A 23,427-nucleotide genomic window follows, 5' to 3' on the forward strand; every position below is an offset into this window, starting at 1 on the left:
GCAAGATGCTGCGGTGATTCTTTTCCGTGCGTCCGGCCCTTGGCAAATCTTGGCAGGCATACAACGGCGCCTTTCACGCGGACTGAGCGTTTTCTGAGATCATACTTCACTTTCCTTTTCCAACACCGCAGGTCCTCTTCATTCGCAACCCGCTTTTTGGCGCAAAAGGGCCGGATGAGGCAATTTCAAAAGCCTCCGCGTCAAAGACAGGCGCCTGCAAGTGAGCCGGCAAACAAAAGCGAATGACGACAGGAAAGTGACTTCGCCGTTAGTCAGTACCACGCATACGCAGTCACCGAGATCGCTCGTGGTGAAATGCCACTTCGCACTCCCCATTCGACCTGACCTGCAGAACATGAGCTCTCCAGGCCGACCTGGACGTGCAGGGTATTGGCGTCGTCGCCCAAGGGGGCAAAGACGAAGGACACCACCGCCACCGGTGCACTGTTCTTCCGTGCAGCTTTCTACCGAAGCAGCGGCTTGGCGTCATAGCGCGGAGAGCGCTGGCGCGCCTTGCTTCCTTCCTCGCGTTAGAGGCGCTGCTGCGCGGAAAGGGGAAGTTTGGCTTTTCCACGCGGGCTGCAGGAAAACGCCTGGCTTTATTTTTTGCCTTACGTCATCGTCCTTTCTGGCTGCTCGAACCAGGTCGGCGGCGCCGGCGACACACGGCAGGTATGCACGATGAGGCGCCGCTCCTGCGCGCCCTCGTTTCCGGGGCAAACAAACACGGAAACCGCGCGTTCGAAAGGCGCTAGCTACTTCAGGCGCGTCACTCGCGAGCCGTACGCGTTTAACGAGGAGTTACACAAGGCGGATGCAGCGTGGAGTGCCGAACAAGCAATATCTGCCTCCAGGATTCCAGTAAAGACTTAGGCTGCTCAAATTCCCGAATGCACCCCGCTTTGCGAACGCTGCAGTGGTGTCCAGAGGCGGCCCAAGGTAAACGCGCTTCACCTTTGCACCCTTGCTACATTGGAGCAAGTGGCATCGGTACGTTCACTTGCCTGCCGGGACGACAGTGCACGAAAAAAAAAAAACGAAAAGAAAAGGATGCCCTTTTGGCTAACACCTGCATAAAATGTTGCGCAGTGGACATTGTACATTATGCTGCGTCGCTGCTTCGTCGCAGCTGGCAATGTATGCGAAACTGGCGTCGAAAATATCGCTCCAATTACTGCCAAACACGCCAAACTGGCAAGAGTTGCAAGCAATGGATACTTTACGAGCCAGAAACTGAAGACGTTGGTGAGCTAAGTATCTTGTAGGTGTAAGGACCAATGCCCGGAACGAGAAAAAGTGTGTTGCTTCCGAGATTTGCCGCACCTCAGGCCCAATTCAAATGCCGTGCGTGTACGATAATCCATTCGTTATCACGCTATACGCGTTGATATGTCTTACCCATGAGCAGGAAACTAGGTGCATCAATATGACAGCTAATAATTGAATCTATCAAACCTTCCTTACAAAAATTCACATTATGAATTTATTAATAATAGAGTTTTTGTGGAACCATTATAAACTAAACTGAAACTCAAATGTATTGATTTGAGCCATTGGACGTTCACAAATGATATGAGCCTACAGGAAGTCAACTGACTATACGTCAATTCGATATCAATTGAATGTTGCCCAGCAATTATTGGTTTATTGGTTTAACGTCCCAAAGCGACTCGGGCTATGAGGGACGCCGTAGTGAAGGGCTCCGGAAATTTCGACCACCTGGGGTTCTTTAACGTACACTGACATCGCACAGTACACGGGCCTCTAGAATTTCGCCTCCATCGAAATTCGGCCGCCGCGGCCGGGATCGAACCCGCGTCTTTCGGGCCAGCAGCCGAGCGCCGTAACCAGTGAGCCACCGCGGCGGACCCAGCAATTAATTTTCCTACAGGTCGAGTTATTCTCATGCAATGGTCAAGAAAAAGCAACTAATTAATGTTGAAGGCGCAACGTACAGCCAATATTTGGCAAACACGCCTCGTAACTTTTCAACACTAGTGCAACGCGAAAAAAAAAAAGAAAGTCAGGGCGAAAAGTTCAGGTAGGTGTTTTCCTTGCATCATAAAAAAAGAATAGCGCTACACGTCCTGTCCTGCTCTTTTTTTGTCCTCGTCTGTAGCGCTATTCTTTATGATGCGAAAGAAAGATTCTCTATATAAGCAAAAATCTAGTTAAGCATCTATTTCAAGTACTGCCCAGACATATTTTTTTTCCACTGCTTGTCAGTAATCATACACATCCGTTGAACAACTTTTCAGTTAAATCTCTCGGTTTGCACCTGCAGTAGATTGCGTATAGGGCAGCGAGTGTGTTCGAACATTGCTCTCGCAACCACTCACCACTACTAACACTTAATGGGAGACTCTTACATCGCCGCTTTATAAGCACGAGCTCTGGGGTGAGGTCCAGTCAAGTGAGTGTGGGAGTGCAGCATTTTTTTAATACTTAATTGGTGCTTGATTCTGCCCTATTCTTAGCCTTGTTATAGGTCCTTATTTTAGAGTGCTTTTAGGAACTATTTGCTCTCACATTTTGGAGGTCTCGTACTGGAATGTTACCACAACGTTTGCCAAGTTGCGACTCATGATCAGCCTTACTACACCCATTGCGGAACAAAGGCCTCTCCCATACCTCTCCAATTAACCCTGTCCTGTGGCAGCTGTGGCCGCCGTATTCCCGCAAATTACTTAATCTCATCTGCTCATTTAGCTTTCTGCCGCCCACAGCTACGCGTGCCTTCTCTTGGAATCCAGCCCGTTACCCTTAAGGACCGTCGGTTATAGTGCGTTCACATTACATGCCCTGCCCAAGCCCATTTCTTCCTCTTGATTTCGACCGGGATGTCATTAACCCGTGTTTGATCCCTGATCCACTCAGCCCGCTTCCGGTATCTTAACGTTACACCTATCATTTTTCTTTCCATAGCTTGCTGCGTTGTCCTTAACTTAAGCTGAAAACTCTTTGTTAGCCTCCACGTTTCTACCCCATAGGTGAGTAACGGAAAAGCAGTAATGCCTTTCTCTAAATACAACATTCTTGAACATCGCTGTCATTCGTGATCTGAGAGAGCCTGCCAAATGCGTTCCACCCCATTCTTATTCTTCTAGTTGTTTCGCTCTCGTGATCCGTAACTGCGGTCACCCTGTCCTAAGTAGACGTATTCCCTTACCACCTCCAGCAACTCGCTACCAAATGTAAACTGCCGTTTCCTTCCGAGATTTTTGAACATTACTTTAGCTTTCTGCACACTAATTTTTAGATTCACCGTTCTGCTCTGCCTGTCTAGCTCATTGATCATGCTTTTTGTTTCATGAATGTACGCAAAGCTTCGACATGCATGGCGTTCATGTATGGTGTTTCAGAAACGTTAAAAAATGGCATTCAAGACATTCAATTGAATTTGGACCGAAAGATGCAACTGTATTATAGCGTTTTGGTACTACTCGGAAAGCAGCCCTGCATAACAGCAGCGTACCATGGCCGGTTATATTGAAGACACACAGTATACCTACATGTCTTTGAGCGGGCCTTGAGCAGGGAATGTTCAGAACAGCCATTTAAAAATATGCAGCACACAACTTGTTAACTTTTTATTATTCGATTCAGTCTTATCAAAAGCTCAGTAAAAGCTTAATTGATGTATTGTGTTGGGTCAAAATACTGTTAATTAAAACTTCGGGGGGGGGGGGCAATTAAAACTAATTTTACTGTGTGAAGTCAGCAGCCTTTTAATTTATACTCAGTTGCCATTTTCGTAACGGTCATGCAGTTTAGCACGCGACTAACGCTTTCATCTCCACAGAGTGTGGTTTCGAGTCACCCGGTGGGCTAACAAAACTACGGGCTTCCGTAGCATCTTACGAGCCGTGGAGACTTTTCTCCCAGATAGTAGAGGTGACGCTGCGTAAAGCTTGTGTATAACTCGATAACGGTGCTCCTATTCTTCAGCCATATTGTGAAGTTCAGTCATAATGGTGCGCAGATTAAAGAAAAAATAAAAGTCTTGCTAACACGACCATCGGTCAAACTGGCACCGTCTTCGGTTCCTGTGGCTAAAACTACTCCCGTTCTTATCCAGCTTCGCTCTGTCTAGTTTGGCTCCCCTCTATTATATACTACTTGAAAACTGATCTTACTTTGTATTGCACGATTGATCACGTGTACCCCTCACAAATAAAAAAAGAGTTGTCGGGTAACAGTGCGTTCCTTCAGTGGGACAGGTACTAATAAAAATATTTAAGTGAAAACGCAGCCACATCCCAAGACCTTTCTAGAAGCCACGGGAGGCTCACGAAGCTGTATATTGCCACAGCGGATCATTCGTGGCCTCCTAAGCCGCAGCACGGTACCGATTTGGTAGAGGTGTTTTAGAAGTTCTGTAGTTGGCACTTAACGAGACGGTCAATAGGAAATAAGAAATTAAAGAAAATATCCAATTTTGAATAATTCTAGACAGGCTTTGACGTATGCTATCTAGGTTGCGAGGCGCCACGTCCATTCTTTTTTTTTTTTTGGTCGGAAAGCTAATTATTACGTGCTCCCTAGTAGAAATCGCCCACTGAGTGTGTGAGAGAGAGGCTTCCAACGCTCGGAAAACCGCCAAGCAGCTTAAACGCACCCACTTCTTGAATTGCCAACTTTTAGGGGTTCGCTTGTAGAGTTGAGGGCAATAATTATCGATGGTTTGATCACAGGTAATCACTGCTTTCCATTTTCTACAATAAACATACAGGTGTATTGAAGTCCGTACTTAAAACCTTTGTGATGCGCATTCGCTAATCGACGTTGTCCGAGTAATAACAATGTCCATCTGGGCGAAAGGTTACAGCTACGGAGATAAAATCGCTGCAGAGAACAGACATGTTTTTTTTTTTTTAAATAAATCTGCGTCGCCTACAACAAATCATTCTGCGTATACCACGGCAGTATAGCATAGCAAATACTAGTTAAACTGATCTGTCGTGGAAAGCGATACGAGGCGTACTTGATTCTTCACACGTGTAAATTCCGGGCTAGTACATAACAGCCAAGAAGGGACGAGGCTATACTGACTTCATGTCCTACACCCCGGCGCCTTGTTGGCGTGCATCACTAAAGCAGGCCTGCATCTGCACATGGAAAATGCCCGTCGGTAGACTCTTCAAATAAATAAATAAAAAGCAGATAGTTGCACAAAAATCTATTAAGTAGGAACTGGGAAAAAAACGGTGCAAGCCATACTGCTGCAATATGTGGCGTTGTTTAATGGACTTTGCAGCTCAACGACAAGAACAAAAAAAAAATGACTTGTTCCTCCCCCCCCCCTCCTTTTTTTTCGTTGTCCTGAAATTCAGACGGGGCTGAATGCTGCCGTACCAGCATGTCAATTTGGGAGAACAAAATTAACAAACTACGAAATATCCATCATCTACAGTACCGTTGTTTGCTTAGAAAAATGCACCAATATTACTTCGTAAATTCGTACAGCGTTCTTTGAACATGTGCTTGTTAAATGCATTAAAGTGTGCGCAATTTGCTCTGACAGCTTAGCAATCAATTTCCGCTGCTCTGGGCAGTTTTCTTAGCACAGTAACACTGCTATGCCGATATGCTGGCACGACGAGTAAGAAACTGCGCCAGAAAACTCATAAATTTCGGACAACCCTCTTTCTGTTTGAGAAGAAAACAGCGGGTCTATATAACAAAAAAGAGCAAAACAGCGCAGTACACCTAAAGAATGTCACAAGCAACGATAGTCGCGAAAAGAAATAGCAGTCGGAGACTTTGTGACCGCTTCTGCGTGCCCAAAGCTGCCATGATGACAGCCAGAGATAGCTCCTCCTGAGAAGCCTCCGTTCAGTGCAGGCTGGTCGTACCGAGATTCTTGAGGTCGCTGTATAATGCTGCTGCAGACGCATGGCTCGCTCACATGAGGCGTTTGCACTGCGGGGCAATTACAGCGCGCTCGCTACCCGGTGCCCCACTGCACATGCAGGTATTCGCTGCCCGCGAATGGGTTCTGGGTCACGGCAGAACTGTTTAACCCTTGACCCGGCCCTTCGGGAAGACCTCCGCCATCGTTTTACGCTCTTAATAAGCTCTTTGACATTACCCACCCCGCGCCGCAGCTGCACCTTCGGCAACTGTTAAAACCTAATGGCCCTCATTTTAAATGTTTCCGCTACCCGTTTCCCAGGCGCGGAATGACTGGGAAAAACCTGAGCACTTTCAGCCTTGAACCGCTTTCTCAAACCAGACTTGTTTCTTTCATCTTCTTTTCTTCGCCTGAAACGTGTTCCCGCTGCCACAAGTCCGCGACAGCCGATTTGGGGAGGAGGAACCTTACAGGTCTCGTCAGCAGGAGCGAAACAAAGTCTGCGGATGCCAGCGCACGTGGGCCCGCACTAAATATGTGCGCGCCTGCCGGCAGCACGGCCTCCCAGACAAGAAAGCGGCGAACGAAAAAAGAAATAAAAGGGCGATGCGAGGAGCGGGGCAAGCCGCAGCAGCGCCGGGAGGGCGGCTCGAGGGGAAACGATGCGTGAAGCGCCGAAGAAGGGGGCAGCGGCGGTGGCTTCGTTACGGCGCGCCTCTCTTCTCATCATCATTCTTCTTCCACGCTTTCGCCCCTCCTCTCCTTTCTCCTCCGCGTTCACGAGTAAATCAACTGTTGCCGAGGCTCCGCACCCTGGCCTCCCTCGCGCATCGCCGGCCGGACAGTCATCAGGGCGCGCGAGGAGGAGCGCAAAAGTGCAAAAAGCGGGCCAAGAGCCAAAGTCCACTGTCCCGCGCCAGTTCATGATCGCGAGCCGGCCGGCCGCGTCGCGGCCGGCCGCGTCGGGGTGCTCAGGGGGCATTTCCGCCTGCGGTGGTTGCGCCGGCTCCCTCCCGCCGACCACAGCCCGTGACTGGAAGCTGGGGAACAGAGCGCCGCTATTGTCTCCCCCCGCACGCACTGCCCGACGCGCTCTGCTGGGTCGTGAGTGGGGTGCGCGGAGCGCCACAGGTGCAGCGCCCGCTCTGCCCGAAGACACCATTCTTCTACACCCTCACCTGCCTGGGGCGATTTTGGCGTCGCTTTGAGCGTCATGACTCCTTGGCTAGCTGCTAGTGCGGCGTGAGTTTGGTGTTAGGAGTCTCCGCATGTCCGAGGAAGACACTCCGCCGGAAACGTTCTCGGCACTTTGCGCCGCGATGCAGCTCTCATTAGTCGCCGAATGGTCCATCCACCTCCATGTTTTGTCCAAGAACAAAACGTGGCATGCTTGAATGACGGACAGGACTGCGTTCAGAATTAGCTCGTTGTTTTCATGGTCAATGACCGCGATGTAACAGCGCCAAAGACGCCCGACATGATTACATATCGTCGTCGCCGCAATCACCCCCATCATCAGCCAGGTTACATCCACTCCAGGACAAAGACCTCGGCAATCCAGAGATATCTATCCAACTAGCCCTGTCCTGCGCCATCCGCGGCTAGCATACACCAGCAATTTTCCTTATCTCTTGTTCTCCCTTGCTGCAGGCAGTTTCTCTCCCACTGGGATCGACTCTGTCACCCTTAAAGGAAATCGGTTATCTCTTCCCCGCTCGGTTATGTTCCCCGCATGTCCAGTTTCCTATGGATTTCGGCTATGATATTATTAACTTGCGTTTGTTCCTGTGCCCACTCTGCCCTCTTCTTAGCTCTTACGTAACGCCTATAATTTTCGCTTCTCTGCGGTGTCGCCAACTTGATTGCTGAGCTCTTCGTTAGATTCCAAGTTTCGACTCCATAGGTGAGCACTGGCGGGATACAACTATTACAGAGTTTTCTATCAAGAAGTATCGGCAAGGTGCTATTAAGAACCAGAGAGTGTCTCCCAAATGCACTCCAGCCCATTCTTATTAGAGTTGTGCTTTGGGCTTGTTGGTCTCTTAGGATGGCTAGAGGGAAGAGAGCGAAAAGACGACGACGAACACATAAGCTGTCTTGTTAGCGGCGCCTGTCCTGTTAGCCTTTGTGTTCGTCCTCGTCTTTCCGCGCTGCTTCCTTTATCCATTCTTTTTCTTTATGGTCTTTGCCAGCGGTCACTACTACGCACAAAAAATATGTACACCCGGTCAATTCTTTAAAGTATCACCAGAGAGCCGAATAAACGGCCGCACAGAGGCCTGTGACGAAGCGAGGCGGCTAAACTGCTGAGGATACGCACATGCGCGCAAAGTGCTAGCCATTTTTATCCTGTTTTGCCGGTCCGTTTTTTCACAGAGCGCTGTACGGTCGTTTGTTCGACACCGTTTCGATAAACTGCCGGGTGTACTCTATCAACTACCCGCCGTAAACTTGTTTTTTTCTGAGACGGTAGAACTTTATTCTCTTTTTCTTCACATTAATTTTTAAGCCCACCGTTGTGCCTTTAGTGCTGAAGTCCCCAATCAAGAGCTGGTTGAAGTGTTCACCATAAAACTTTATCCCAGCTCTTCCCGACCCATGTAACCCTTTGAATATCTCTCGTAAACATGTTGCGAAGAACAACGAAGAGAAGTACTCTTCCTGGAATGATCAGCAGGATTTCAGACCAAATATTCACAGGACTCTGACTTGCGTGATTTGTTGTTAGCGGCCTGCTGTCAATCGAATACATAATGATTTATTCAGGCATAATATAATAGCAGTCTGTGCTTCCATAGGTCTAACCCACCCTGCACTGTATTTAGACCCTACAACCACTGAGTACTGATTCGTGCACGCGCTGAGTAAACGACGTCAAACGTTCACCCCTGCCTGCATCACGCCGGTTCTTTGTCAGTCAGTGCTGTCAGAAATGTTTCGCAGTAGGGCAGTGATCCCAGAGCTTACTTGAGTGCATCATTTCGCCGAAAGCACTTAATTGGCATAGCATTGCAGAATGGGTGCCGCGGTGGCGCCTCACGATCTTGTGGAACAGCTCTCACCCGTGCTGTCATGTTTGTGCTGTTTGTGACACTTAGGAGCACAAACAGCCGCACCGTCGTCAATGAAGGTTAAATCTTCCGAGGTCTACAAGTTCGCACTTTTCATCGTGTGCAGGCGCCGGCTGCATTAACAATGACAATGCACACTGCAGGTTGCTCGGTTAAAAGAAGACATCAACATGATTAAAAGGAAAATATAAAAAACTGCACTGATCACCGTTCTCACGTCAGCTTTCTCGTATCTGCCGCAATTCATTTGCAGGAGGCAGTAGTGGGAGGGCGAGAGCGATCACTAACCATCAAGTTGGCAAAGTAAATCACCTGAGAGGCGACGTCATGACCGAACAAGGTGGAGGTTGAGGTTCTCGGTTCGGCTGGATGCTGGGTCTTGCAAACACTTCCAAGCATTGTAATATTTTTGCGCCAAAGACAAATTACAGTGCTACTGATATATATATTGCCTATTCATTATTCATTATATGTCTATAAATTATAAAAACCCGCAATAAGTTTTGATGCCCATCCCACAGGCGTAAAAGCTAGAGACGTTGTGGCATGTCTGCAGAAAAAGGGACTTTAGACCGACAGAGTCCCAGAAAACCGTCTTCATGTCCATGCAGGAGTGTTAGCTGCGCTGCTGCTTGCCTTCCGGTCTAACACAGTGGCGCCAAAGAGCGGGCGAGAGTTTCTCTTGCGCAGAATTCACACGCACACGCACACGCACGCACGCACGCACGCACACACACACACACACACACACACACACACACACACACACACACACACACACACACACACACACACACACACACACACACACACACACACACACACACACACACACACACACACACACACACACACACACACACACACACACACACACACACACACACACACACACACACACGCGCGCGCGCGCGCGCGCGCGCGCGCGCACGCGCACACGCACACACACACGCACACACGCACACACACGCACACACTGGAAAACGTAAGCACAGTCCTAGTTAATGACTTGTTGCATACTACTTAGCATAGTAAAAGTGTCAACACTGTTTACTTTTTCGAGGCAATAACGACTTCTGGTTATCACGTGCTCATTGCGACGTACAGCCACGCCGAGTGTCCAGGTTATACCGGGTGTCCCAGCTAACTTGAACCAAGGGTTTAAAAATGAAATATTGGAGTCAGGAGAGTGAAACTACCTGCATATTGGTGATAGGCATTTGGCGCACCACGGGAAATTTTTTGTATCGCAATTACTTAACTAGTAATTAAGATAATTTTTTTAAATTTTTTAATATTGACTTTAGACACTAAATGTGATTCGCAAAGTTGGAGAGCACTTTCAGAAACCCGCATTCCATTATTCGCCATAAAGAAAACCTTACGTGTACCTCTTTTTCCGAGCTCGAAAGAAAGCCCGCGAAATACAAAAAAAATCACGTGACGAGCACATTTGCGCGTCGCGATCGTGCTGCTCTCAACCGTGCTTTCAGTGAACGAAATCAGCTCCGGCCTTTATTCGACGGCCCCGTTGCAGCGGCAGGCCGATATCTTGGCGGGGGTTTTTCGTCCGCGTCAGCTAGTTGGCACCCGGCGACGACGACTTAGTCCCAATCTGATAAGATACTGAGATGGCGAGTCTGCTTTGTCACTCAGAAGCAAAAGAGAAATACAGGGAATAATGTTTCGCCGCGAGGTGTTGGCGGCTGTGTGTTGCAGTTTCCTAATGAGGATTTTGAAAGCTGGAAGCAGCGGTGAAGCACAGTTTGTCGTGTGCTCTTCTTATGCCACTCTCATGCGAGACTGAATCTTTGGTGTAGTGATTACTAGCACTGCAGACATGCCGTTTACAAATGAAGAGAAAGCAGACATGGTTCTGGCTCTAGGTGCATGTCATGGGAACAGAAGGCGCGCTGCAGACCTTATGCAACAATGGCACCCAGGCAGGCGGCCAAGTTCAGTAACGATCCTGCGTGCCTTCGAGACGCTGCGACGGATGGGCAGTTTTACGTCCACACGACACAGAGCACCTGCTTTTGACGAGGACTTCGAGACGCATATTTTATCGCTGTTCGCTCTGGAACCCCAAGCAAGCGTGCGCAGCGTGAGCGAGGATACCGGAGTCTCCAGGTCATCAGTTTGGCGAATACTGCGCAAACACCGCCTGCATCCGTACCACGTACAGCTTCATCAAAATCTGTTGCCACGGGACTTCCAAAACAGGACCGATTTTGCTAATTGGATTCTGATAAAGATGCAGGACGACCCGGATTTTTTGAACAAAGTGATATGGAGTGACGAAGCTAGTTTTTCGCGCAATTCACAGGTGAACCTGCACAATGCTCATTACTGGAGCGATTCAAATCCCTACTGGGTTTTACAGACGCAGCACCAGTACCAGTGGTCATTTAGTGTTTGGTGTGGACTTTTCGACGGTAGTTTGATCGGGCCTGTGTTTTTCGACCAGACGCTGACAGCAGATCGCTACACCAATGATATCCTCAGAGGACCCGTTGACGACTTCCTTTCGGATCTACCGCTCGCCAGGGCCACAAATGTGTGGTTTCAACACGATGGCGCCCCCGCGCACAGCAGCGCCAAGGCTCGGACCTGGCTCGACGCAGCGTTCCCGCAGAAATGGATAGGACGACTAGGTCCCGTGAACTGGCCAGCCAGGTCTCCTGATATGACACCTCTGGACTACTTTTTGTGGGGTCATATCAAGGACAAGGTGTACAGCACACCAACTTCCACACCGCAAGACCTTAAAGACAAAATAACGGAAGTCTGTTTAAACATGCCTGAGGCTGTCATACGAAATGCAACGGCTGATTTGGTTACAAGATGCCATAGCTGTATCGTCGCACAAGGTGACCTATTCGAGCACTTTTTATAATTGGTAAGAAACCGAAATGAAATGGAGTCAGGACAACCGCATGCCACGGCTGTCATCGCCGCACAGCCAAGCCATAAACCGCCACTTTTATTTTCTTTGCAACTGGCAAATAAAACTCCTCTCATTTGAAAACTTCGACCTTGGCAGTCTTTATCGCGACTGCAAAGCGCAGCGCACTCGCTGCAATTTACACCGTCACGCGCGAACTGGCTGACACGGCCGAAGAAACCACCACCAAGATATCGGCCTGCCTCTGAAACGGGGCCGCCGAATGAATACCGGAGCTGATTTCGTTCACTGAAAGCACGGTTGAGAGCAGCACGATCGCGGCGCGCGAATGCGCTCGTCACGTGGTTTTTTTTGTATTTCGCGGGCTTTCTTTCGAGCTCGAAAAAAGAGGTACACGTAAGGTTTTCTTTATGGCGAATAATGGAATGGGGGTTTCTGAAAGTGCTCTCCAACTTTGCGAATCACACTTAGTGTCTAAAGTCAATATTAAAAATTTAAAAAAAATTATTTTAATTACTAGTTAAGTAATTGCAATACAAAAAATTTCCTGTGGTGCGCCAAATGCCTGTCACCAATATGCAGGTAGTTTCACTCTCCTGACCCCAATATTTCATTTTTAAACCCTTGGTTCAAGTTAGCTGGGACACCCGGTATATATATATATATATATATATATATATATATATATATATATATATATATATATATATATATATATATATATATATATATATATTGCCACTGATTGGTCGGACGGTGGCCTCGTCTACCTGGATGACGTCATCTTCTCCGCTACGTTCGAAGAGCACCTGAGGCGCCTGCGCGCCGTGTTCGCCGCCATTCGTTCAGCCGGTCTTTCCCTCAAGCCCGAAAAGTGTCACTTGGCTTTACAGGAGTTGGTTTCTGGGCCACATCGTGAGCGCTAAGGGGGTAAGCCCTGATCCCGATAAGACAGCCGCCGTCGCTGCTTTTCCCATGCCAACCGATAAGCGAAGTGTGCGCCGCTTTCTGGGCCTCTGCGCCTATTATCGGCGTTTTGTGCGGAACTTCTCCCAGATTGCTGAGCCCCTCATCCGCCTCACGAAAGATGCCGAACCGTTCTTCTGGGGCCAGGAGCAACAACAGGCTTTCGAAGACCTCCGCAGTCGTCTGCAAAGTACGCCCATCCTTGGCCACTTCGACGAGTCAGCCGACACTGAACTGCACACAGACGCCAGCAACATCGGCCTCGGTGCGGTCCTTGTGCAGTGGCAGGATGGTCTCGAACGCGTAATCGCATACGCAAGCCGCACCTTGTCACGCTCGGAGGCGAACTATTCCACTACTGAAAAAGAATGCCTGGCAATTGTGTGGGCAGTGACCAAATTTCGTCCATATTTATACGGCCGCCCGTTTCGAGTTGTCAGTGATCACCATTCGCTGTGTTGGCTAGCGAACCTGAAAGATCCCTCGGGGCGGCTTGCACGCTGGAGCCTTCGTCTTCAAGAGTTCGATGTCACCATCGTTTATAAGTCCGGTAGGAAGCACAGTGATGCCGACTGTCTGTCTCGTGCCCCTGTCGAGGACAACTGAGCTGATTCCGACGACGATTCTGTGTTTCTCGGCGCCATCTGCACGACCGTCCTCACTCAACACCAAAGAGACGACAGTGAACTCCGGCCTCTCATTGAGTATCTTGAAGGAAGCGCAGAGTCGCCCCCGCGACTCTTCTCGCGTGGTCTGTCGTCATTCTGTTTGCGCGATGGCGTTCTGTATAAGAAAAACTACCGCCCGACGGAAGCTGTCTATCTGCTCGTCGTACCTGCGGCTTTGCGCGAAGAAGTCCTGCAGGCGTGCCATGATGACCCATCTTCTGGTCACCTGGGTTTTTCTCGCACTTTGGCGCGGATACTCCAAAAGTACTACTGGCCCAGGGTTGCGGCAGTTGTACAGCGTTACGTCCGAACTTGCCGCGAGTGCCAACGTCGCAAGACGCCAGCGACTAAGCCTGCCGGACTACTACAGCCCATTGATCCGCCACAAGTCCCCTTCCACCAAGTCGGCATGGACTTACTTGGCCCCTTTCCGCAGTCCTCGCTGGGTAACCGCTACATTGTGGTGGCCACCGACTACCTCAGCCGGTACTGTGAAACTAAAGCTCTTCCCCGTGGTACCGCAGACGAAATTGCGAACTTTTTCGTTCAAAACATTGTGCTTCGTCATGGTGCCCCCCTCGTGGTTATAACTGACAGGGGAAAGGCGTTCACCTCGGCCCTCACACAGGAGGTTATGCGCCTTAGCGGCACGAGTCACCGAAAAACAACCGCTTACCACCCTCAAACGAACGGACTCACCGAACGGCTCAACAAGACGATCGCCGACATGATCTCCATGTATGTTGACGCAGACCACCGGAACTGGGATGCCATACTCCCTTACGTCACTTTCGCCTATAACACTGCACTACAGGAAACGACGCGTTTCACTCCGTTTCGTTTAGTGCATGGTCGCGAAGCCACCCCCATGCTGGACGCAATGTTGCTTCCAACTAGTACTACCTCAACTGTTGTGGGTGCTGACCACTTCGTTCATCACGCCGAGGCCGCCCGCCAACTCGCTCGACAGCGCATCCGGCACCAGCAAGCCCACGACGCTCGCCGCTATAACCTCCGCCACAGAGCTGTTAGTTACCAGCCCGGCGAGCAAGTCTGGGTTTGGAGCCCAATCCGCATGCGTGGACGCTCCGAAAAGCTTCTGCGCCGATATTTCGGCCCCTACAAAGTACTCCGCCAAGTAAGTGAGGTGAACTATGAGGTCCTTCCCCAAGGAACAGTTCCCTCCTCCAGACGGCCGACCTCCGAAGATGTCCATGTCGCACGGATGAAGCCATACCACGCCCGCTAGCGCTACAGGCATGTCTACACCTGCCGCCGGACACATGCAGCGTCCCTTCTCTTCGTGCTGCCCATTGCTGCGGCACCGAGTCGGTGCCCTTCAGAGAGGGGGAGCAATGCCACCGTCCGACCAATCAGTGGCGCCGTACCGCGGCCGAACTGTTTAAGCAGGGACTTGCCAAGCCTTGGGCATTCGAGGTGATCGAAGATCGTCTTCTTCCTCGCTCGAGCTGCCTGCTGGTTGGCACGCTCACCTCGTCTAATTAGAACCTGGGCTATTTCTTCACCCGTTTGTCGGTGACAATATATATATATATATATATATATATATATATATATATATATATATATATATATATATATATATGCTGTGAAAACATACAGGACGAACTCAACGGAGACCACACCTGGATGGGGTAACCTGGACACTCGGCGATGCTGTACGTCGCATTGAGCACGTGATAACCAGAAGTCGTTATTGCCTCGAAAAAGTAAACATTGTTGACACTTTTACTATGCTAAGTAGTATGTAACAAGTCATTAACTAGGACTGTGCTCACGTTTATTTGCCCTGCTTTTTTCAAATTCCGGATAATGCTGTTACGCGAGTGTTTGTTTGCTGTACTTTTAACATTGTTGTATGAAACATTATCAATCTTCTAAGTAGAAACCGCATGTGCTGCGAATCATTTGTAGCTTTTTTTAAGCTATTGATTGAGAGCTGTTGCTAAACTGCCATGTAAAGGGGGTGGGGAACCAGTCCAGCTCGCCTCAGAGCAGCTTTTTTGTCTCCACTCCCTGCAGTTTTGTCTGTATAAAAATGCAAAATAAACATTGATTGACTGATGAATCGATATAACCGATTTTGTTTTGAAGGAGCTTAGCGTTAACGAACGACAGAGCACGAAGAAAGCGACGATTACAAGCACTAGTAACAACTATTTATTCTCTTGGAAGAACACACGCATGTATCGGCCACAACGCACGCGCAATACAAGCATCGAAAAGATAACCTCTAATGCTAAATCCAAATGGAGTCGACTGAGGCGCGAGTGCAAGACTTCGTACTCGGCCACATACAAAGATCAGAATGTGTCACTGTCGCAATATGTTTTTTTTTTCTGAAGTGGAAGGCTTCCAGAGTTAGCTGCGTCTGTTCATTTTTACTTGCCAAGAATCTTCGCTCTCTTCATATCGTGGTACGCAACGCAAGCGAGCCACTAAACGCGCACCTTTGCCTTCGCTTTTTTTAACTTCTCGAGCATGCTCCCTGAGTCGCTTGTTGACGAAACTCCCGGTCTGCCCGAAGTACAACTTTTCGCAAGACAGAGGAGTGGCGTAAACTACTGAAATGGAGCTCCTGATGTAAATGGCTTCACGCCTCTTTTGGCGGCCACGCCTGCTTTCACCTCAAGTGCGGGAGCAAAGCTTTGCAGCCATGCTTCATGATCAGAAAACGCAGGAGGAACTCTACGCCCGCTTGCCACTTTCTTGCAGTGGTGAGTCCTTGTAAAGATAAGGCAGGCGTCAGCGTTTCACTTTTCGCCACCCTCTTTGCCTTGCTCTGTTTCTGAATGAGGGCTGTGGCAACAGCTGTCACGAGAGACGCAGGGAAACCGGCTGCCAAAAAACGGCTGCCAAAAAACGGCGCACCTGACTGCATTTACCACGATCTTGAGGGGCGACGATTTTTTGAAGAAATGAGGATGAACACGTCTGACTTTAGAGGCCTTTCACATTAGAAAAAAAAAAAAAGAAGGCTGTAGAATGTACCGCTGACGCATTATCACTGTGTATAGGGCAGAGTGACTTCTTGAATTGGCGTCTCTGATAACTCTATTTAGGATGGGCGTTACAGGTGCTATTTTCGATGATTGTGTTGTGGATGCTGGTGCGGTATATGGAGATTAACATCCCAAATCAACATAAGCTATGAACGACACGGTAGTGGAGGGTTCCGGAATAATTTCGACCACATGGGGCCGTATTCTATAAGCTGTACATTTTCCATTGTCCATTTCGCGTCCATTCTCTCCTCTGTCCGTGGCCACTCAGATATACCCGCGGCTTTCAAGCGTCTGGGGAAAGCGACCACGGCCGGGGCCGAACCCGCGCCCTAGGACTCAGTAGTCGATCACCGTAACCGCTGAGCCACTGCGGCAGGGCTGTTGTAACGTTGTGGCCAATACATGAGTGTGTTGTTTCGAAAGAATAAAGTGTTCGTAGCGCTTGTGGTCGTCGCCTCCTACGTGCGCCGTTTTTTGTTCGCGCTAACCTCCTTCAAAATATGATGTATCAACTATAGCCCGAACTTGAGCTGTGCATAGTGCTATACTGCAGCAGCTGGAAGTCCTGTCAATGCGTTTTTGTTCGATAGCGTCCATGCACGGTCACCCTATCGTATCTTCGAAGCGTGCTCCTGAAGTCAGCTCCTGCTCCTCAAAGTACTGATAGCCAGGGTATTAGATATGCACGCACACTGCACGTCACGTTGCAGGCTTTTTGCCTACCCTAGCGTTAGTTCCCTCTTTAGTTCCAGTTGTTTCTATGTAACGGTTAACAGGCTATACAAGACGCATGCGTGACTGTAGTTTTTCGAAGTGATACTATGTCATGCATACTACGTGTGTGAAACGGGCGGGGAGAAGATCCAACGAGAATACCTTGGCAGAACGACATAAACTACATTCTTCTCGGGGCTATCATTTGCATGTATAAAGGACAGATCAACTGAGAAGGCGGTGACACTGTTGAGGCGCAGAAGTCATGCTGTAACCAGCGTTTAAGCCATTTGGCCTCAAACATACAGCAGCCTCGAGGGAAAGCCAGCGCTCTTTGAATGGATGCATTAGTGTACGAGACGGTCCCCGGGTAAAACGAGGCTTTCTCTAAAGCGGAGAAAGAGCAGTCTCGCGCTCCGCAGCGGTTCCCGAGGAAGGTTAAGTAATGGCGCTGAAACCTTCCGCAAGAAATGCTGGCACTTACTCAGCCCTGGAATGAATCCCGCAGGTTTGTTTCTTCGTACATGCACGGAAGATATTTTCTTGTTTATACGACTACGCTGCTTATTTTCGTCACCACGCTAAGATAAGGAGCGTTGCGATTATATGTAGCCGGTCGTCCAGTCTATCGGGGACACATACCAAGCAGCAATGGTCATGTCACCAGTATCGCTCTCAGATGCCAGTAATGGCCCCTGAGTAACCTATGGAACCTTGCCTCTCATGATACGGTACACATAGGAATTAATGCTTTTTGACAGTAGTCACAGCTTTCTCTGTGCAACACATGAAAATTAAGCGCTCATTTGTATCCTTTCGAGAAGTTCCTGATACAGCTTACCGCAGTGAAGCCCAGTGGATTCTCCTTTAGCATGTGGTTTCACTTTACTGTTCAGTCGTATTTTAACTTCATTCGAAAGAAAAAAAATATTTGTAAGATGAATTTTGGCCGATATTTCCCATATACGAATCATTTGCGACACATGATGAAGAGAACAAACTAATGGCTTGCCCGGAACCACTGTCCAGGTACATTCACTGCTGCATCACTTTGCCGAAATTTGTTGCGAAGGTAGTGCCGCTTACCTTTCTGGTAGGCCTTTTCGTAATCTGTCCCTGCATCACCTTGGGCTCCCTGATCCGGACTGCGCTGGAGTCGATCTCTTCTGTGTACGCGTCAAGGCGGGGCCGTATCGCCTGCTTGGACTCGTGCACTTTGACTGAAGACACCTTGACTTCTTCGAGAGACGAGTCACCCGAAGAGTCACTGTCGTCTTGCTGGGTTTTCCTCGCCCGACTGTCGGTGAACGATCGTTCGAAAGGGCTGCGGTCACTGGGGCTGAGCGGGAAGACGGGCATGGCTGCTGGTGCACCAAGCATGTCGTCAATGTCCTGGAACTTGCCGATGAAGTGCTTTACTCTGTCTCCAGGAGAGTGCTTCTTCAGCTCCTGGGGAAGAGGCAGTTTTTTGGCGGCTCCTTTCTCGAATTGATCTTCAAACTGCTCGAATGTTTCTGGCTCCTCGTCGCTTCCGTACTTCAACAGAGAATCGATGTCCTTGCATGAACCTATAAACTTGGTCACCGGCTTTCTTCCGTTTTTCACCTGGTCGTTCGGCCTCGTAGGTACCGACTGTGGTCTCACTTCCTGCGGGCTTTTCTTTGCCTCCACAGGTTTTGCAGCTGCTATTGGCCTTCGACCTGGAGGCGGAATTCCAAACACAGTGCGAGTCGGCTCTGGTGGCTTTTGAAATTTACCCTTTGGAGGCTCACAAGGCGGCTTTGCCGTAGTGGTAAACGGAGCTTTCGGTACATCGGCTGGCGGCTTTGTCGGAGTAGTAAACGGAGCTTTCGGTACTTCGATGGGCGGCTTTGGCGCAGTAGTAAACTGAGCTTTCGGTACTTCGGGTGGCGGCTTTGCTGGTGAAGTAAACGAAGCTTTCGGTACTTCGACTGGCGGCTTTGCCGGAGAGGTAAACGAAGCTTTCGGTACTTCGGATGACGCCTTCTCTGGTGGCGTTACCTGCTTCGCGTCTCCGGAAAGAAACGTCCGCTGAGCTGCGAGAACTGAGGGGCTTTTGATGTGTCCCGATGAATCACTTTTACTGACTGCATCTCGGGACCGCCTGTAACTTTGAAGAAACGAGTCTGCAGATGAGGACGCCCTGTTAGTATTCTCTTTACCAATGTCTAAAGATGTCGGGCGTTGTGCAGTGGTTGGCAGCGGAATGGTCCTTGCAGCAGGTGGAGGCGGTTGGGTTTTCTCCTGCACAGGTGTAAACGGCATCGGCGTTTGAGCAGCCGGTTTTGCCGGAGTTGAAACACCGTATGTTTTTTCTTGTGTGGCTTGAAACGCTGATGTCGTCTGCGCGGCCGGCTTAATTGGAGCTGCTGCAGCATGCGTCTTTTCTTGCGATGACAGAAACCTGGACGAAGCCTGCACTTCCTGCCTTGCTTGGGTCGCAGAAGGGGGCGCCTTTTCTTGTGCTGTTGCAAATGTCGGCCTCGCTGGGGAAGCTAAAGATGATTTCTCCTGTGCCACCGGAAGTAGTGCCGGTGGCTGAGTCTTTGCACTAGATACCGGAGTTGCCACTGCTGGTGTTTCCGGAGGCGGCGGTACAGGGAAAACACGAACCAATGAGACTGGGGCTGGTGGGGGAGCCACAGGAACAGGACGTACTCGAGTAGATGACACACCAGGAGCTGGAGGTACCGGTACTGGCCGCACTCGAGGTGAAGGGACAGAAGCCTGCGTCGCTAAGGTCGACGATGACGTCGGGATATTGCTCTGCTGGCTTGGTTGGACTGAAGAGGAGACCGTCGGGCGCTGCCGACGGGTCACGCCAAGCTGCGGCTGCGCTGTGCTCAAACTTTTGTTCTCATCAGGCTTCGAATCAGTTGTAGCTGATGGAGTAGGAATGCCAGAATGTGTGGGCCTAGTTCTTCTTACTGGTGGCGACTGAGGGACTGGAGTAGGAGGAGTCGAAAATTGGGACGCTATCCTGTTAACGGAACTAACACTCGGATGGCTGAACGGAGATAGCGGAGCTGCTGCTGGGCTTCCCGGCTTTTCTTCTGCAGGTGTTTCTACGGGCAATGGCTGCTTCACGTAAGGCAGGGCTGTCCTATTGGTGACCACTGGACTTAGAATTGTCGGGCTTGTGACGCTGTGCGAAGAAGAAGTTTTGGCAAGCTGGCATGGCTCACTTGCAATCGGTTTAGCTAAACTCGATGGTGAGCTTATTTCTTGCCGGTTCACAGGACTGTGCAAGCTTACGATACAAGTCTCTGACTTGTTTGATCTTGCACTAGCATCTGAAGTGAGGACAGGAGAAGCTTCTCTAATTCGGCGGCTATCAGGGAAAATACGCGGAGAGGCTGGGTCGGGAAATAAATCGGTTTTACCTTCCACAGAGTGCACATCTTCTGTTGACGTTGCTTCGATAACACCGTGGGTGGCTTCACTTTTCTTGTCGTCATCAATTTCAACCTCTTCTTCCGTTTTTTCACTTCCTTCAGTTAGTACTGGTGTTTTCTGCTCCCTTTCGTCTGCTAACGAAGCGGGAACGTCATTTTGCTGCTCATGGCTGTCATCATCGGTTTCTTCTTCCGTTTCGTTCGATGTTTCTTCGGCCTTTGTGTCATCTTTTGCAAATTCCTCGGCTTCATCTCCAGGTTCGCATAATGTGCTCGGCGCCCGTTCCTTTTCTTCTGCTTCGTGGTCTTCTCCATCGTCTTTTTCCCCGGGGTCGTCCAGCTCCTCATCACTTTCTTCATCTTTGTCGCTTTCTTCAGTAACTTCTGCCTCACTTTCTTTTCCTATAATTATTTCAGGCGACTTTTCCTTGTCACATGGCCCCTCAGAACAGCTTCTGTCAGAGGCGTCTTCCTCTTCTGATTCTTTGCCTTCATCTGCCTCTGCGCTATGTTCGGTGGCATCGACATCTATCTCCTTATGCAGTATCTCGTTCTCAGCCTCTTCCTCAGCGCTACTTGCTTCCTCTGCTTTTAATTTTATTTCTTCGGCCTCCTTATGCCTCAAGTCTCCTTCTTCCTCATGTTTAAAGTCCTTTTCCTCCTCTGCTTCCTCCTCTCCATCGTCCTCCTCGTCTCCCTCTTCGTCATCCTCTTCGTCTTCCTCTTCAGACTTCTCGGACTCACTGAAAAATTTCGGAGTTTTCTCTTCGGGTATCTCAGCGGGGCATGCCGCTGTTTCTGCGCCGCTCTTCTGTTCGCTTTCGGGAGTTTCTTCATTTCCAGCATTATCAACCTCCCTGTCTTTTGCAACAGCGGCGGTTTCGTCCGACGCGTCACAAATCTCGTTGTCCGATAAGGCACCCGTGGCCACTTTTTCATCTCCGCTAAAGTCAAGTGTCTTTTCTTCCTCGTCTTCATCTTCTTCACCTTCTTGGCTTTCTTCAGACTCCTGATCTACATCCTGTTCGACTGCTAGCGCCTCGTCTTTGACGGGAGCGGCCGGGGAAGGCTCAGGCGACAGGTGGTCGGCCGAAGGGACAGGTGTCACGGCCAGACTGGCCACCTCATCCTCGTTGTCTTCGTCTTCGTCCTCGTCATCGTCTTCCTCTTCATCGTCCCCTTCACTTGTCGTATGAGTAGAGACGGTCACGTGAGGGGCGCCCATCTGCGGATGATCAGTTGGCTCCGATGAACTCGTGCTGGAGGACGCAACGGAACTGGTCGACTCCTGCCGATCGTACTTGACTGAAGCTGCAGTGGTGGGAGCGGGCTTTTCGGCCCCACCATCCAGTATGTTCTCTTTCGAACCCTTGCGACGCCTTCTCACACGTCGGCTTCGAGCCTCTGACGCGTCTTCGTCGTCGTCCGTGGTCGTTGTCGCTTCCAAGAGATCTGCGCCCGAAGCACTTCGGGAACGGTCGTAAATTCGGTCGTTGCTCTGGCTGCTTTGTAAGATGTTATCTCTGCTTCCCCTTTTTGTGAGCACGTTCTGTGAAGAACTTCTAGACACAATCACTTTCGAGCCACTGGGACGGAGTCCAGGCTCAAGGAGTAGCGACTTGGAGCCGCTTCTGCCTACTGTAGACGATGCTGACTTCGACAGGACGACTGCGTCTTCGTCTTCGGACGTCTCCGTCTCTGTCGTCGTGGTCGTCGCCTCGGTAGCGTTGCTGGAATCTATTTTGTACTCTGTATCGCCATGCTGGCTACAGCGTTCCCGTTCTTCCCGTTGCCTCGAGAGGTACTTTTCCCTCTCCTCCTCTGTGAGGTTCATATTGAGCACAGACTTCCTGAAGTCCTTATTCTGTTCGGTTTCGCATTCTTCCTCGCAAGATGTGCTCGTGGGAGAAGAAAGTGTCGCTGCTCTAGGAGGGCTCGGTGTCTTCTTCACGGTTGACCCGTTGAGCACTGGAATTCTCGAACACGAATTCGTCAGGAACAACGTTCTCGCCGGAGACGTTGCTGGGCTGAGGGAAGCGCTGCTTCGGCTTCTGGCGGACGTCGTGGGGCTTGAGCTGGCTCTCCTGGATATTTGCCTCGGTATAGCTGAATTAAATGACGTCGGTCTTTTAGACCCGCCATACCTGCAAAGAAAGGCAAATCTGACGCTTACTGTGTGTAATGAATCAACATTCGTACTCTATTTCAGAGAATCAGTAAAAGGCCATTACAGAAGGCAAATGACTTGTACGCGAAAAACGCGAGTGTGCAGAAATCAGGAAAACTTTAACATGAATTTAAGCCGCGCCGATCTTCTTCTAGAAGGTTAGTCCAATCTGCTGCTAAGTAAGAACACACAGATTACTTCCCTTTTGTTATGTATTGGCCAGCAGTCCCAAATGTGTATGTATGCCATTTTTGTGTGCTTTTACAGCGAAACTACCAAGTCGAATAGAATCGTTTCGCTGTCTGTTATACTCCTTCGCTATCGCGCTACTCTGGGTACGAAACAACAAGGACGGAAAAACACACAGAAATACCCAGCGCAAGTCAAAGCCATTTCAATACATCTATAACGTGTGTGCATGCTTGCAAGCGTGCGTGCGTAAATGTGCACATGCGTGCTTGCGTTGCGAACCCTCTTGATTGTGTGACTTGCAGCGTGTATGCAGGGTATGCAGGCAAAACAAATATAAATACTCTGACTTTCACTCACATGCCATATAAACCCCCCAAAATTCAAGGTTGGCTGTCCAACTCATTAGAAGTAGCGTAGGTGACTTGACAAAGGCTGTTATCATATTCAA

General features: G+C 49.6%; 1 protein-coding gene across 2 annotated transcripts in view; it reads right to left on the reverse strand.

Moving 5' to 3' along the window:
• Fhos (Formin homology 2 domain containing) overlaps positions 1 to 23,427 on the reverse strand; it is a 228,920-nt gene that overhangs the window by 134,462 nt on the left and 71,031 nt on the right. For both annotated transcript variants that reach the window (XM_089581950.1, XM_089581949.1), the window contains exon 6: positions 18,291 to 22,764. In XM_089581950.1, the coding sequence (XP_089438076.1) occupies positions 18,291 to 22,764 (4,474 nt within the window). The remainder of the gene's footprint in view (positions 1 to 18,290; positions 22,765 to 23,427) is intronic.

Source organism: Amblyomma mixtum, chromosome 3 (genome assembly GCF_055824585.1).
Source record: "Amblyomma mixtum isolate Tamu chromosome 3, ASM5582458v1, whole genome shotgun sequence".
Lineage (NCBI taxonomy): Eukaryota > Metazoa > Arthropoda > Arachnida > Ixodida > Ixodidae > Amblyomma > Amblyomma mixtum.